The following is a 15,730-nucleotide window of genomic DNA, read 5'->3' as shown; positions in this document are numbered from 1 at the left end:
GATTGTAAATGCACCAATCAGCACTCTGTGTCTAGCTCAAAGTTTGTAAATGCACCAATCAGTGCTCTGTGTCTAGTTAATCTGGTGAAGACTTGGCTAACTTTTATGTCTAGCTAGAGTATTGTAAATGCACCAATCAGCACTCTGTGTCTAGCTCAGGGATTGTAAATGCACCAATCAACAACCTGTCAAAACGGACCAATCAGCTCTCTGTAAAATGGACCAATCAGCAGGATATGGGTGGGGCCAGAAAAGGGAATAAAAGCAGGCTGCCTGAGCCAATAGCGGAAACTTGCTGGGGTCCCCTTCCACGCTGTGGAAGCTTTGTTCTTTTGCTCTTTGCAGTAAATCTTGTTGCCGCTCACTCTTTGGGTCCACATTGCTTTTTTGAGCTGTAACACTCACCGGGAAGGTCTGCAGCTTCACTCCTAAGGCCAGCGAGACCACGAACCCACTGGGAGGAATGAACAACTCCTGACATGCTGCCTTAAGAGCTGTAACACTCACCACTAAGGTCTGCTGCTTCACTCCTGAAGCCAGCGAGACCACAAACACACCAGAAGGAAGAAACTCCAAACATGTCCGAACATCAGAAGGAACAAACTCCGGACACACCATCTTTAAGAACTGTAACACTCACCGCGAGGGTCTGCGGCTTCATTCTTGAAGTCGGTGAGACCAAGAACCCACCAATTCTGGACACAATTGTGCACTGGCTTTCCCTGATGCTGGTTGTAGTAGTAATAGTCTTAGTGTGCTGGCAAGTTCACTGTCTCCTATGCGGTTGGAATGGCAGGGATCTCTTGCAGCTTATCTGGTTCTCTCATGGTGTACATTTTTATTTATTTATGTAATTTTCTCCCAGTGTTTTATTTACTGAGTTGATTCAGGCTTCAAGCCAATAGGGAAGGTATTTCTAGGTAGGCACTGGCTATGGCTAAGGCAGGTGGGTAAATGTAGTATCCAACAGTGGGCTGAGGTCCCAGCCATGATGGTGGCTGTGAGAGCTCTCAGATGTGCTGTTTTATCAGGGTGAAGAGGAGAAGCTACCTCAGCTCCTCTGCCAGGTCAGCCAGAAAGCTATTCACCTTATAGCCTCACTCCTGTCCCAGTGTTTTGGCTCTTCAGATCAGACAGCCACCTCTTTTCATCTGTAGGAATGTTGATGTTCCAAATAGGGAGGAATTGTGACTCTGCCTCTCACACAGACCTGAATCTGGAGTGCGCTGCTTCTGTGGGGCCACACTCACCCTGGATTGTTCCAGACAGGCTGTCTATTGATGCCTCCATACTGTGTTCCTGTGGGGGAAGCCCCAGCTGTGTCTCAGTGGAGTGCCAGGGGAAAACAAGGACCTCTTCTCCAAGGCCCTTCACAATCACAGAGGATACCTGCCCACTGGGATAGGGGTGCAGACTTTCCCTACTGTGCCAGCACTGCAATTGTGTTTCTGCTGTGAGAAACTACTCACCAGCAGAAATATCTGGAACTCAAGGCCTGCTCTTCAGATTCTTTTGTCCCACAGGGTAATCCCCTGATGTGGTGCACTCCCCCTTCCCTAGGGATGGGGCTTCCTGAAAGCCAGACTGCAGTGATTGTTCCTGCTCTTTTGGGTCTAGCCACCTGGCAGGGCTACCAGGCTCTGGGGTGGTGCTGGGGAGTGTTTGCAAAGAGTCCTGTGATATGATCTGTTTTCAGGTCTCCCAGGTGTGGATACCAGCACCTGCTCTGGTGGAAGTGGCAGGAGAGTGAAGTAGACTCTGACAGTCCTTGGTTGTAGATACAGTTAGTATGCTGGCTTTCTCGAATGCTGGTTATACTAGCAGTGAAGTTGTCACGTGGACAGACTCAGGACCTCTGGTTAGCCAGGATGTTGCAGGCAGTAGAATTAGCTGTCGTCTTCCCCTTCCTGGGATCAGGGCTATTCTGTCATGAATTGCAGTCACGTCCTGAGTTGGTTGACCTCCAGCCAGGAGGTGGTGCTTTCAAGAGAGCACCAGCCATACTATTAGCAGTGGGATATATGCTTGCCCTAAGTTGGCCAGGGGAAGTATTCTGACTTTTCAGGTGATGGGCAGAGTCGTAAGGGTTTATGTTTTTTGTGTGCAGCTACCAGGACAGGTAGAGAAAAACCGTCAGGTGGGGGCAGGGTTAGGCAAGTCCAAGTGCAGACTGTCCTTGAATGGGGCTTGCCATAACCACTGTGGGGGATGAGGAGGTGGTCCTCAGGCCAATGGGGTTATGTTCCAGAGGGGATTATGGCTACCTCTGCTGTGCAGTATAGTTCACCAGGGAAGTGGGGAATAGTGAGTAGTGAAAGGCCTTGCCCAGCTCCCACACAGTTAGTGAGGCTGGTCTTGCTCCTGCAGTGCCCTACTAACTGCATGAAGTTTAGATCCTGGCAGCCTATGCAGGGATCTCAGACCTGCCCCAGGCCATAAGTTTCCCTGCTGACAAAGCAAGAATGGCTTTCAGGGCACATCCCTCCCTGTCTGCCCACGATGTCAGCAGCTCATGCACTTGTATCTGGAGCAATTCCCGTTAGCCCCCTGGATTCTGCTCAAGGAAGTTTGTGCCCAGTCGAAATTATCACAAAATCTAATTGGAAGTTTCTTTCACCCTATGGTCCCTCCTTTATTTGTCTGTCTGCCTTCTCAGAAGGCCTCTGTGAGATACAGTCAGGAATGGCATTCCAGGGCTCAAGCTGGAGACTGGGAGTGCCTTCAAGGTTCCTGCTGCTGCTTCTACTTTTGCACTTCATGCAGCTCCCTGAATTCATTTCAGCTCTAGGTAAGGTTACATCCTTCTCTCGTGATCTGGATTTTCAGATTCCCCAGTGGGGATGTGTGTTCGGAGGCAGGTTTTCCCCCCTCTCACTCACACTTTGGGAACTCACTGCTTTTCACCTGTCCTGTGCAGTCTGCAGTCGCGTGTCGCTTCTTTCAAAGGATCTGTGAATTCTTCTGGTTTTCTTGTTACGTTCCTGCGATGGTTCTTGAAGCAAAAGTCCACAGTGTGAGTCTCCACACACTGTTCTCTCCATCCAGGTGGGAGATGCACGTTAGCCTTGCCGCCTGTCTGCCCGTCTTCCCGTTTTTGCTTTTTTCAATTTTGACCAGTTTAAAATGTACTTATAACACTTTTTACTAGTTTTTTTTTAGTGTGAGGTTAAGGTCGTGTATACTTACTTCCACTTTACAAGTATTTATGACAAACTTTGTATATCAGGGATTGACAGACTTTTCCTTAAAGACACAGATAGTAAATATTTTAGTCTTTGCTGGCTATTTGTCTCTGTCATAGTACTCAACTCTGCCACTGTGGCACAGAAGCAGCCATAAACAATATAGAAGAAATGAACATGCCTGTATTACAACACAAGTTTTTATGTAGGTACATGAAAATTTGGATTTTATATAATTATCATATGTCACAAAATTTTATTCTTCTTTTGATTTTTGTTTCACCAAACATTTAAAAATGTAAAACCCATTCTGAGCTCATGGGCTGTACAATAACACATAGGTCACTGGATTTGTCCTATAGGCCATGGTTTGCTGATCCCTGCTCTCTATGAATCCTGCTTTGTCAGGTACTATGGGACAAGATAGAAGCAGCATCCAGGGCAGCTCTGTGCTTACAGTCTAACTGAGGAGCTGAGATGTTGTATACATACTTGAGAGCATTGGATTATAAAGTAGTACAACAGGCACAACAAAGTTGGTAGCTCTGACAAGTAAGTTTGAAAGCTCCAAACCTGAGCAGGTCAGTGGAGGCTGAAAAGTCAGGGAAAGCAGTATGAAAGAGGGGCTTGCAATCTGAAGCATGTAGATAATTTGGAAATTCCCATTTGAACATGAGATCCCAAATAATGAATGCAGTTCACCCACTGTTATTCTCAGCACTCAGAATAGAACTTGGCATAAAATGTGTTCTCAGTAATTATTTATTGAATAAAAAATATGCTTTAAGGCACAAACAGAGTCCATCACACTAAAATGAAGTATTTGTGATGCACTAAAAATGTCAATGAATGTCAGGGCCAAGAATTTAGAATTTGTCTTTTACGTAGTGAGAGATTTTTGATCACAGGGTTAATGATAAAATTTTATTTGGGGAGGTTTAACCTGCCAACGGTGTATGGGACTTCAGTTTACCTAAATTGAATCTAGTTTTTAAATACCACCAACGGTTTATGGGACTTCAGTTTACCTAAATGAATCTAGTTTTTAAATACCAATCTCACTTTCTAGTACTAATTTCACTTTAAAGTTCTTACTTGAACTTGAGCCAACAACAAGAAAAGAGAATTTTTCTTCACATATGCATGCAATACAACCACTGATTCATTACCAGTTGGTCTTGGGTTTGGCATTAACTAAAAGAGTCACAAGACACAATATGTTCCCACATATTTATCAGTGTATTTCAAGCAACGCAGCACACAGCCAAACAGGAGTTGTTACAACATAGATGCACTGCACAGAGTATGCTAGGCTGCAAAAGATGAACTGAAAGTGGGTGCAGACTATGTTAGTATAGGAAAGCTGTCACCTCCATTCCTTAACCATCTTTTATAGCATGTTTTTCACATGGCTTATCTGGGAGTAGGTGCAAAGTCACAGCTCTCCCTGTGTAGCTGCAACTCATGAATCAAGCCTTCAATGAATGATTCTGGTAATAAAACACAATCTCACCACTTAACACTGCATGTTTATCTTGACTTTTACATTCCAGAGAGTAGTGCCGCATGAGATAAATCCAACATCATATCACCAGAAGTCCCTGAGTCTGGGCTTAGACTTCAACAGTTAGCCATTGACCCACAACTTAATCTCCCCAGAGATTTTTTTTTCCATCTCTAAAATCCAAATATTAGCTTTTGACCCTTAAAACAAATGAATAGCAATTGCATAGGAGGAAAACATAGCTGTTTTAGCCTAAGCATTTCATTTCCCAGATGCATTTCTTTTGATTTCTTTGAAACCACAGGGTGATTTAGAAAAATTCATACAAGGGGCGGTTGCCTGTAATCACACTTCTGATCACGAGGTCAGGAGATCGAGACCATCCTCTAACACGGTGAAACCCGTCTCTACTAAAAAATACACAGGGGCGAGGTGACTGTATTTCTTGGTTAAAAAATGGCGTAAACCCGGGAGGCGGAGCTTGCAGTGAGCCGAGATCACGCCACTGCACTCCAGCCTGGGTGACAGAGCCAGACTCCGTCTCAAAAAAAAAAAAAAAAAAAAAAAATTCATACTGAGGTATAGGAGTCACTATACGTTCTGAAGTGATGTAGAATGCTTTTTCGATCATCCAACACTTTAGGTAGTCCAACACTTTAGGTAATTTATGCTCTTAATCTTCTCTATTTGTCTTGATGTTAGAGTTAACTATAAAACCAATACTTACCCTCCCTCATATTTCTTTTTGGCCTTCATTCCACTTCCCTGGAGTGCATCCTTGAAAGTGTCTTTTCTCCAGCTCCTTTCTGACTTCCAAATTCATGCTCAAATAGGAAAGGCACTTGACTTTCTAGTGTCTTCTGGCTCTTTGATAAAAGCTTTGGGGCTCCCAGCGCATGGCTTGAAAGTCGCAATGGAAATGTAGTGTCTTCCAGTGTTGTCCCTACCCTCCTTCCTCTCATTGCCCTTGCTCTCCCCGAATGATGTATAATTCACTCCTGTGGTTTTAATTCATATCAGTATTAATGCCATCTGTATTGTAGCTTCCAAACTCATACTTCTACCTGCCATTGCCCTTGGATCCCCCACTGGCACCTGAACTCAACATGCTCAGGTCAGATCTCACCATCTCCTTTTAATATTCCTCATCCTCTGCTCTCTGGCTGGTTAAATGGTTTCATCAACCAGAAACTATATTCTCAATCTTAACTTTCCCAAAGCCCCACTACATTTGAATTCTCTGACAGTTCTTGCTTCTACCTCACATTAGCTCTTAAACATACATGCTTTTATCTTTATCTGCTGTCACCACCACAAGCCAACATCATCTTTGCCTGGGTTACATAACAGATCCCTAGGGTGTCTAAAGATGTATTCTTAGGGGTATATGAGTTCTCTAAAGATAATAATGTAGCCAGTTTGATTAAATGATAATAATATAAAATAATATGTACACAGATTGTATGTGTACCAACGTATAGTCAAGAATGCTGTAAAATGTCAATTTCTGAGTTTGTAGTTAGGAATAGTTTTCCACTAAGTGAAGAACTAAGTAGTGCTTCACAGCAGTTGTATTAAAGAAAATCATGGAATAATTGAGTAATTTCACCACATATGGTAGACTTGGCATGCAACTTGAGTTAGAACCTGTGCCAGACCAATCACCATATACACACTTTTTGGGCAGTATAGCCATCTATATACAAACCGCATGTAAATTCACCCTCCATTGTAATATAAATTAATAATTTTTTCTGTTTTCAGTTTTAGTAATTATTGGATTCTAATCTCATCTATTAGCTTTATCTTTAAGTGAACAAGAATTTTTAAATTGGCATTGAAGAATTATTTGAATACAGAATTTTGGTTAAGTTCTGATTATTTGAATTGGTAAAAGGAGCATTGAAGATATTAATTCCATTTTTTCCAACATACTCATGTGAGCAGGTATTCTCTGCACTAATATTGTTGAAGTAAGAATACAGAAAGAGATAAAATATAGACCAAGATTCATCTTTTTATTATTAAATCCAACATGCACTGTTTTATTTCAGCAAAGCACATCATCAATCACATCAGTTATTTTGTTACTAAGACTTTTTAATATTTTTTGTTTTAAAAAATATTTTAATATTAAATGTTTTAATATTTTTTGTTTTAAAGCTATAAGCCTAAGCACTTAAAACCAGTTACTAATTACATTTGAATGAAAATATATAAGGCAACACTGGGGATATATAGGAATTTCTTGCCCTTTGAAAAGGGTCTGTATATTTTTCAAGGAAGTGCTTCAATTGTAAGGAAAAACAAATTCTGTTGTATTTATGTTGTTTTTTATTGTACATAATTTTATTCTTGCATTCAAAATGATTTATAATTTCTTTTTTTTTCTCAGAACAAATGTCAAGGTCTTGTGTTCGACGTAGTCACAAGCCAGATCTTTGACATCATCATCATAAGTCTCATTATCCTAAACATGATTAGCATGATGGCTGAATCATACGACCAATCCAAAGCTGTGAAATCCACCCTTGACCATCTCAACTGGGTCTTTGTGGTCATCTTTACATTAGAATGTCTCATCAAAATCTTCGCTTTGAGGCAATACTACTTCACCAATGGCTGGAATTTATTTGACTCTGTGGTCGTGCTTATTTCTATTGTTAGTAAGTAAAATCAGCAGTCAGAGGGGCTTTAAGAACCAGAAGTAAGTTTGTAAATCTTACTATTTTTTGAAGTTTGTTCAAACTATCCACAAAGTAGAAAACTGGGCCTAGTGTAGTTTCTGAAAGAATAGACAGGGTTACTAATGCCATTCTCTACTGGGAAGTTGCTAGAAGATAGAGAGTAATTTCCATTCCCTGAACTCGCTACACAACTGAGATAGAGTTAAATAATTATGCAGATAATGTACTCAATGGAAATAGACAAAATTAAAATGACTCAGAAGTTTTTGGGGTGGTAACCTAATTTATTCAGATAATTGAGTCAAAGTTCCACCTTTCCTGTGCAACTATAAGCCCTGTGAGCATTTTATAGTTTTAAGGATTTACTGCCCATGTTTTTCCTTTGTTTAAAATCCACATGGATGCCAGATCACAATTATTGTGCCCCTGTGGCACTGCTGTGCCCCCTTTCAACCCCTATTCAAGGCCCCATGGCCCACTCTAGATTGGGCTTCCAAGAGTATATCATTCAGACAATCAAAGCTTTTTTTTCTATTCTATATCCCGTGTTAACTTAAACCATAGTGTGAACTATGCTTGTCTCAGATTCTTTGATCCCATTTACTAACCAGCCTCATTCTCTAATCAGTATATTTTTCCTAATCACAGACAGGGTTAACTAAAAGGTTTATAAAAGAATACAAAAGAAAGAAGGTTATTGCCATACACCTTCTTATAAAACACACACATACACACATCATCTTTAAAATTAAATTATTCATGGCTAAATCATAAGTGCTTACTCTGGGTGTTTGAAGTTTGGTTTTAATTAAATTGTTAACTTTTTATAATTATGTAAAACTGTCCAGGAGGCCTTCTCATAGTTCAAAACGCAATGAAGACAAAGAAAACTGATTTTCCAAGTGGACGCTTTTGTGCGATCTCAGAAAGAATGCATCAAACAGATATATTGGATTACGATATTTTGGTTCCTAATGCTACTGCAGCAATGCAGATGTTTCAGAGAACAACAACAAATATGCTACAGTTCATAGTGTTTTCTGGTTTTTAAGCCATGATGTTAATGTAGATAAAGCTTAGCAATAGATTATTCCATGAGTTTACAGTTAAGTAGACCTTTAATTTTTATTAGTCAGTTCCAATCACAAGTCCTGGTGAAACTGACAGCAGCAAAAAAAAAAAAAAAAAAAAAAAAAAAAATTGGTGGTCGGATGTCTGGGGCAGGCCCTCTAAGAACTCAGAGAGCCCTTCCTCTGATGAGTAAAGAGCAGCTCATTCATTCCAAAGTTCCTTCCATGCAATGCCAAGCATCATGCAGTTTGTTAAAATGTTTCTGACTTTTGTCCTTTGAACAACTGCTAAGCAATTGCAGTTATACATGCTGTCTGGCATTTGCTCCAGTGGATGAGAAAATCCACATATTAAGCCAGATAATACTCAGCAGTCGGATTAATCCATATATTAATCTTACTCACTAATGTGGACAGAGTTTTATATGCCTTTGCCAATGTTTCTGCTGTCCAACGCTTAGCCTCAATACTTTTCCAAGCTCTTTCCTAAGTTTTTGGAGAAATGCAAAATGAATGTGAGTTGAAATGAATCTCTCTCTAGGAGTTAACAATATAGTTGAGGTATTACGGCTTACTCATCTTAAAGTGCCAAAAAAAGATAGGGAAATTAATTGAACACCATATCACATGGTGCAAAGCAGAAATGAGCTCAGAGAAAGAACAGATTACTATGAGCTTGATCAGCCCAAGAAATATTCATAGAGGAGGTAAATCTTAAATGATGGGCCTCCTCCAGTTGTTGCTGAATTGGCACTTAATAAATTTTACATCTTTCCGGGTTGACTTCCCAATTAAGGTATGAATTAAACTTCTTTGGCACAATTGAGGAGTCAGTGAAGTATATAATCAACTAGCTCTCTTTAGTCATTAGGTGACAGCAAAGCGTTCTGCTGCCCATAACCCCTAATAGACCCCTAGTGACCTTAGAGGACACTCAAGGTCATTAGGGTCATCGGCACTCAAAGACTGCCCATGACCCCTAACGACCCTAGAAGACTCTCAAAGCAAGAACAAAGCCATGTCTACACAAGGCAAGTATGTTCCAACCATTCTATAATGTTTAGGCCAAAATGTGAGTTGTCTTAAATCCTTGCATCACTTGCCTGCAGAGCAGACAATGGAAGAACAGGGCAACATTTTAGGTCACATATTCAGCTGCTTTGATCAAACCTTTGAAATGACATTTATGGGGTTTGCAGCAACAGAGAAAGTATCTCCAAATTGTGTTCCCTTGAGCTTTTTGAGTTTGGGTCTCAGAAGTCCTTGGAATGAGGATGACAAATAAGAACAATCCATAGGCAGCTTCAGCCTAAAGTTGGGCATTCCAATGCTACCATTTCCCTCGAGCCCTACATACACTGTGGCTCTTTCAGCAGATAAACTGTCCTCACCTGTAGTAGGGCTGTATTTAAATTCTTCTACACAAATAAGGACCTGTCCCTTTTAAGGAACTTTGGGATTGGGGATTCTACAATTTCCACTGGCAGCTCAGGCTCAAGGCAACCTTCTGTAGCAGAAATCTCTCCTTGCACTCTAGTCTAAAAGACTCAAGCTGTAGTTTATCTGTTTTACATTCTATATTCTATATATTCAATACATATGGAAACCTGTTGTATTTATTCTTCCTGAGTGGCTTTAAAAACCCAACATAGATAATACACTTCAAGTACATAACTCACAAAATAGGCTTTCATAAACTGCATTCCTTTCCTTAGTTGTCTCTAATATTTTAGACATCCGATCCCATCTAAAATTGTATGGCCCTTGGAAACTTATTTTCTGAATTAAGACACAGATAAGTATTTTCCCTGATAGTGGTAAAAGAAATTCTTAGTTTTGTACATGAGCTACAAAGTGTTGATAAAAAGTTGGCCCCCGTAGGATTCTGAGGCAGGAGACAGGCTGGAGCTGAAACCAGTGTGCCTTCTGGAAACTCATTGACTTTTCTCCTTCTTCTGAGGTACAATGATTTCTACCTTGGAAAGTCAGGAGTACATTCCTTTCCCTCCAACGCTCTTCAGAATTGTCCGCTTGGCTCGGATTGGCCGAATCCTGAGGCTTGTCCGGGCTGCACGAGGAATCAGGACTCTCCTCTTTGCTCTGATGATGTCGCTCCCTTCTCTGTTCAACATTGGTCTTCTACTCTTTCTGATTATGTTTATCTATGCCATTTTGGGTATGAACTGGTTTTCCAAAGTGAATCCAGGTCTGGAATTGATGATATATTCAACTTCGAGACTTTTGCCGGAAGCATGCTCTGTCTCTTCCAGATAAGCACATCAGCAGGTTGGGATTCCCTGCTCAGCCCCATGCTGCGATCAAAAGAATCATGTAACTCCTCCTCAGAAAACTGCCACCTCCCTGGCATAGCCACATCCTACTTTGTCAGTTACATTATCATCTCCTTTCTCATTGTTGTCAACATGTACATTGCTGTGATTTTAGAGAACTTCAATACAGCCACTGAAGAAAGTGAGGACCCTTTGGGTGAAGATGACTTTGACATATTTTATGAAGTGTGGGAAAAGTTTGACCCAGAAGCAACACAATTTATCGAATATTCTGCCCTTTCTGACTTTGCTGATGCCTTGCCTGAGCCTTTGCGTGTGGCAAAGCCAAATAAATATCAATTTCTAGTAATGGACTTGCCCATGGTGAGTGGAGATCGCCTCCACTGCATGGATATTCTTTTCGCCTTCACCGCTAGGGTACTTGGTGGGTCTGATGGCCTGGATAGCATGAAAGCAATGATGGAAGAGAAGTTCATGGAAACCAATCCTCTCAAGAAGTTGTATGAACCCATAGTCACCACCACCAAGAGAAAGGAAGAGGAAAGATGTGCTGCAGTTATTCAAAAGGCCTTTCGAAAGTACATGATGAAGGTGACCAAGGGTGACCAAGGTGACCAAAGTGACTTGGAAAACAGGCCTCATTCACCACTCCAGACTCTTTGCAATGGAGACTTACCTAGCTTTGGGGTGGTCAAGGGCAAGGTCCACTATGACTGAGCCGTCACCTCCACGCTTACCTCACAGCTTCACAGCCTTGCCTCCAGCCTCTGAGCTCCAGGGGTCGGCAACTTAGTGTATGAACAGGTAGTGGATTCACCAAATTAGCCATTCCATTTTCTTTTCTGGCTAAAAGAAGTGATATTTCAATTTCATTTTAAATGATACAGAGATATAAGATAAAGCTGCCTGACAACCACTGGTACTATGTTAATAAGGAAGAAGACACCAGGAAGGACTGTAAAAGGACATACCAATGTTAGGATTGGAATAGTTCAGGCCGGGCGCAGTGTCTCATACCTGTAATCCCAGCACTTTGAGACGCTGAAGCGAGCAGATCATGAGGCCAAGAGATTGAGACCATCCTGGCCAACATGGTGAAACCCCATCTCTTCCAAAAAATACAAAAATTAGCTGGACATGGTGGCGTGCACCTGTACTCCCAGCTACTCGGGAGGCTGAGGCAGGAGAATCGCTTAGACCTGGGAGATGGAGGTTGCAGTGAGTCAAGATCGTGCTGCTGCACTCCAGCCTGGTGACAGAGTGAGACTCTGTCTCAAAAGAAAAACAAAAAAAAAAAAAAGGAAAAAAAAAGAAACATGGTTGAAACATGGTTCAAATTATATCTAAATAAAAAAGAATAAGACACAAAAAACACATTAAAATTTTAAGTTGTATTTTCTATGTTTCTAGGTACATCATTTTTGTTTGATATTTTCCTGATGCAAGTATGTGGTTTATCACCTGTAGCTCTTTTGCATGCTAAATGAAAATTCAAAACTTGCCAATAAATGAATAGCTTATTGCAGATTTTTTTATCAACATTAATTATTTTGGGTTTGTTTAAGACCTAGAGGCATAGGCCGGGCGCGGTGGCTCAAGCCTGTAATCCCAGCACTTTGGGAGGCCGAGGCGGGTGGATCACGAGGTCAGGAGATCGAGACCATCCTGGCTAACATGGTGAAACCCCGTCTCTACTAAAAATACAAAAAACTAGCTGGGCGTGGTGGCGGGTGCCTGTAGTCCCAGCTACTCGGAGGCTGAGGCAGGAGAATGGCGTGAACCTGGGAGGCGGAGCTTGCAGTGAGCCGAGATCGGCGCCACTGCACTCCAGCCTGGGTGACACAGCGCGAGACTCCGTCTCAAAAAAAAAAAAAAAAAAAAGACCTAGAGGCACAATCTTGACTTGTCAATTACTACCCTTTCACAAGTTACTGTCATACATATATATTTTTTTAATATAATTTTCTGTTTGTGTTTCTTTCAGATAGTACACTAATATTCCCCTTTTGTTCAGTGGTTGTGTGAGTAGTGGTTTAAATGTGGTGCTTTGCTTGCAATTAAAGACTAGAGCCAGTGGTGTATCCGACAAGTGTTTTAACAACTGGCTCTTCAGGAAAAAAGAAAGCCATGCTTTGTAGCATTCACTAATCTCTGTGGTGTGAGTACTCCCATTATGACTGATTTCGAGCTATCAACATAATATTACTGGACGTGGAGTTGAGAAGAGATGCTCGTAATAAGTTGAGAGCTGGCTCAAGCTGACTGCAGCACATCACTTGCTGAAACTGATAAGAGCCCCCCACTTGACGGGTTAAAATATTTGCAGTGGGCACCTGGGGGAGAGAGAGTACCCTCTTAGCAACACCTGGGGCACAGGGTGAGAGATCCATAGACATACTGCTTAACCAGTGATCTTAGCCATTTGATGAGCCCTACATACAGTTTTGGCTGAATGTCTGTTTCAGAGAAACACCCAGACCTATCAAAAGGGCTTGGGAGCAGGAGGAGCCCGGGAGTTCCCTAAAAACTGGAGATGCCAAGAGGTCAAACAGGCATTAGGCTTTCAGTCCCCCAAAAGACTGGGCGAGGACAAAGAACCTACATTGTGATCATTGAGGAGTGGAGGAAAACCTCATAGAAATAGCTCTGGGACCCTGGATCTCAGACAGGTGAGAAGAACTGATGTGTCTGTCGGCAGCCTGCAGTCTGAGGTCGGGGCCTCTGGCCTGCCCCACATTGCCCAGCAAAGGGAAGGGCAGCACTGGATCCTGTGGTGGGCTGAGAGGTGATTATTTTCAGTGTGTAAGATCTTACCATGACTTGATGTATTCATTTCAAGGACCTGAGTTTTGTAGGCAGCCTTGTGCTCTGAAGCATTGGTAAAAATAGTGATAATATCATTCTCTAATATTTATTTAGTGGTTGCTGTGCATCAGGCACTGGCTAAGCATTTGCCATGAATGATCTCATTTGTACCTCATACCTACTCAATGAGGAAGACATACCCCATTTAAAAAGGAGAAAACTGAGACTCAGAGAGGTTGAGTGACCTGCATACAATCATGCACCTGGTGGAGCCTGAGCCTGTGTGCCACGCTGGGAAGGGGAAGTGGGTGGGCTCAGGACCAGGGAAGGTTTGAGATGGGCTACCAGGGCTCCTGTGCAGGACTGGGAGGGCCTCATGGAAATCACTAGTTACAAAGTCATGGCTACATTCTCCTTAAGGTACTGGGAATAACCTATGGGTCCTTTTTAAAAAGCTCTGATTATGAACTTTAGGTGTTTTATAGATTCTCTATCAAGTTTTCAAAAAAAAAAAAAAAAGATGGCTGGTCATCATTTCAAGAAGGGTACCTTTTGGGTAGAGGTAGGGAGAGGATCTGGAAGGATATGGTCTTGCCCATTCCAGGCTACCATGCAGGAGCTTGAATGTGATCTGTTTTGTATATAAGCCTCACCCTCAGAACATGTGGAACAAAGTAAAAATAATAATAAAACAAGCTTCACCCTCCTCCCTTTCATACACACCTGTATACCCTGACATGCTTCTGTTTAACCAGGGCTGGTTTCTTGGAGCCACCTCCTAGGAAGAGAACAAGATCTGCTTAGCTTTATCAAGAGGTTGGACCACTCTACCTTCACTAGATGGCAGCAAATGTCCAACATGATCTTTTCAGAGAGGGCTGCACATCATCTGTACGCAGGCCTGGCACTTAGAAAGCCACAGGGTTGAAGGGAGAAGAGCCCTTAGATAGACCTTAGATAATAGTGAATTATCTAAATGGTGATAGAAAGCTCATAGTAATATCCCTAGAAATATTGCTCGCTGTGAGAGGATCCAGGACACCCTCAGGAGGCAGAGATGTTGGTGTGAGCTCTGTTTCCCTGGGACATACTGATTTTCCACTGCAAGCAGCCCTCCAGGCACATGAATCCAGTCCCCTTACTCTCTGAGTTTTCTTTTCTCCAGGTAGATCAGCCCCCTGCAATTCAATGGGCAGACATGTTCCAAGGATGAATGCAGTGTTTTGTGTAAACTGCTTCTAACCAAATAGACTATAGGACTATAATCTCAAGAGCATATTTGCTGTTTGGCAGGAGAATTAGATGAGTGTCCACGCAATAATAATGCAATACAACATAACAAGTGCCATAAACAAGAAACATGCCTCTGCTCTGAGGACGTGAATGAAGCAAGCTCACAGAAAGGCTTCCTGAGAGAGGAGCATCTGAGATGGATGCACTTAACTGGGGTGTAGGATTTTGAAAGGCAAACCTGGGTTTGGAGGGCATTTAAAGTTGGGGAGACAGCACAGGCAGCTTGATGGCAATTAGGAAGTGTGAGGAAGTATGAATTACCCAGTTGACTGGACATGGAGTATAGGGAGTGAAGCAGCAGCTACTGAATCTTAAACACAGACATTTGTGGAGAGCCTCAAATGCCAGAGTGAGGAATTCTAGCGTATTTAGAAAATAAGAAGGCATTAAAGGTATTTTAGCAGGGAAGAAAAATAACTGGATAGAATGTGCAAGGTGGAATGGAGGAAAACAAGATCTGATCCTGGTGGGGGAGAGGCACTGAGCCAGGAAGGAGGTAAGAGCAATGTGGTGTGATTCCAAGATGCTTGTGCCAGCAGCCTGACCATCAGGGAAGACAAGATAGATGGCAGTAAAGGGTACGAAGTTAATAGCATAGGAGGAACAAGGGTTTGAGTTTTTTTGTTTGTTTGTTTTAATGGCTAATGAGGAAGAAAATCTAAAACGTAATTCAATTTTAAATATTTTGGAAGTTTAAGATCTCAGGTCTAACTGACAATGCCCAGCCAAGACTTGAACTTGAGGACAAGGTGTGGACGAGAGTCTTCGGTGCAAAGGTGATGTCTGAAACCCCAGGAGCAGATGACATCATGGGAGAGAGAGTATACCCAGCTCTAGAAGCAGGCAGGGTACTTGCCCTGAGGGTATGTTTTCAGGGAATGACGGTGAAGAGGAGTGA

General features: G+C 42.1%; 1 protein-coding gene across 1 annotated transcript in view; it reads left to right on the top strand.

Annotated features, from left to right (window-relative positions):
- Positions 1–11,833, top strand: part of SCN11A (sodium voltage-gated channel alpha subunit 11) — a 107,504-nt gene extending 95,671 nt beyond the window's left edge. Inside the window, 3 exon segments of the mRNA XM_050778352.1 lie at positions 7,082–7,352; positions 10,404–10,646; positions 10,649–11,833. Coding sequence (XP_050634309.1) covers positions 7,082–7,352; positions 10,404–10,646; positions 10,649–11,451 — 1,317 coding nt within the window. The 3' untranslated portion in view covers positions 11,452–11,833.
- Positions 11,834–15,730: the final 3,897 nt, after the last annotated feature.

The sequence above is a fragment of the Macaca thibetana genome, chromosome 2, assembly GCF_024542745.1.
Source record: "Macaca thibetana thibetana isolate TM-01 chromosome 2, ASM2454274v1, whole genome shotgun sequence".
Lineage (NCBI taxonomy): Eukaryota > Metazoa > Chordata > Mammalia > Primates > Cercopithecidae > Macaca > Macaca thibetana.
The sequence above is the reverse complement of the archived record's forward strand: the minus strand, read 5'-3'. Positions and strand labels throughout refer to the sequence as shown.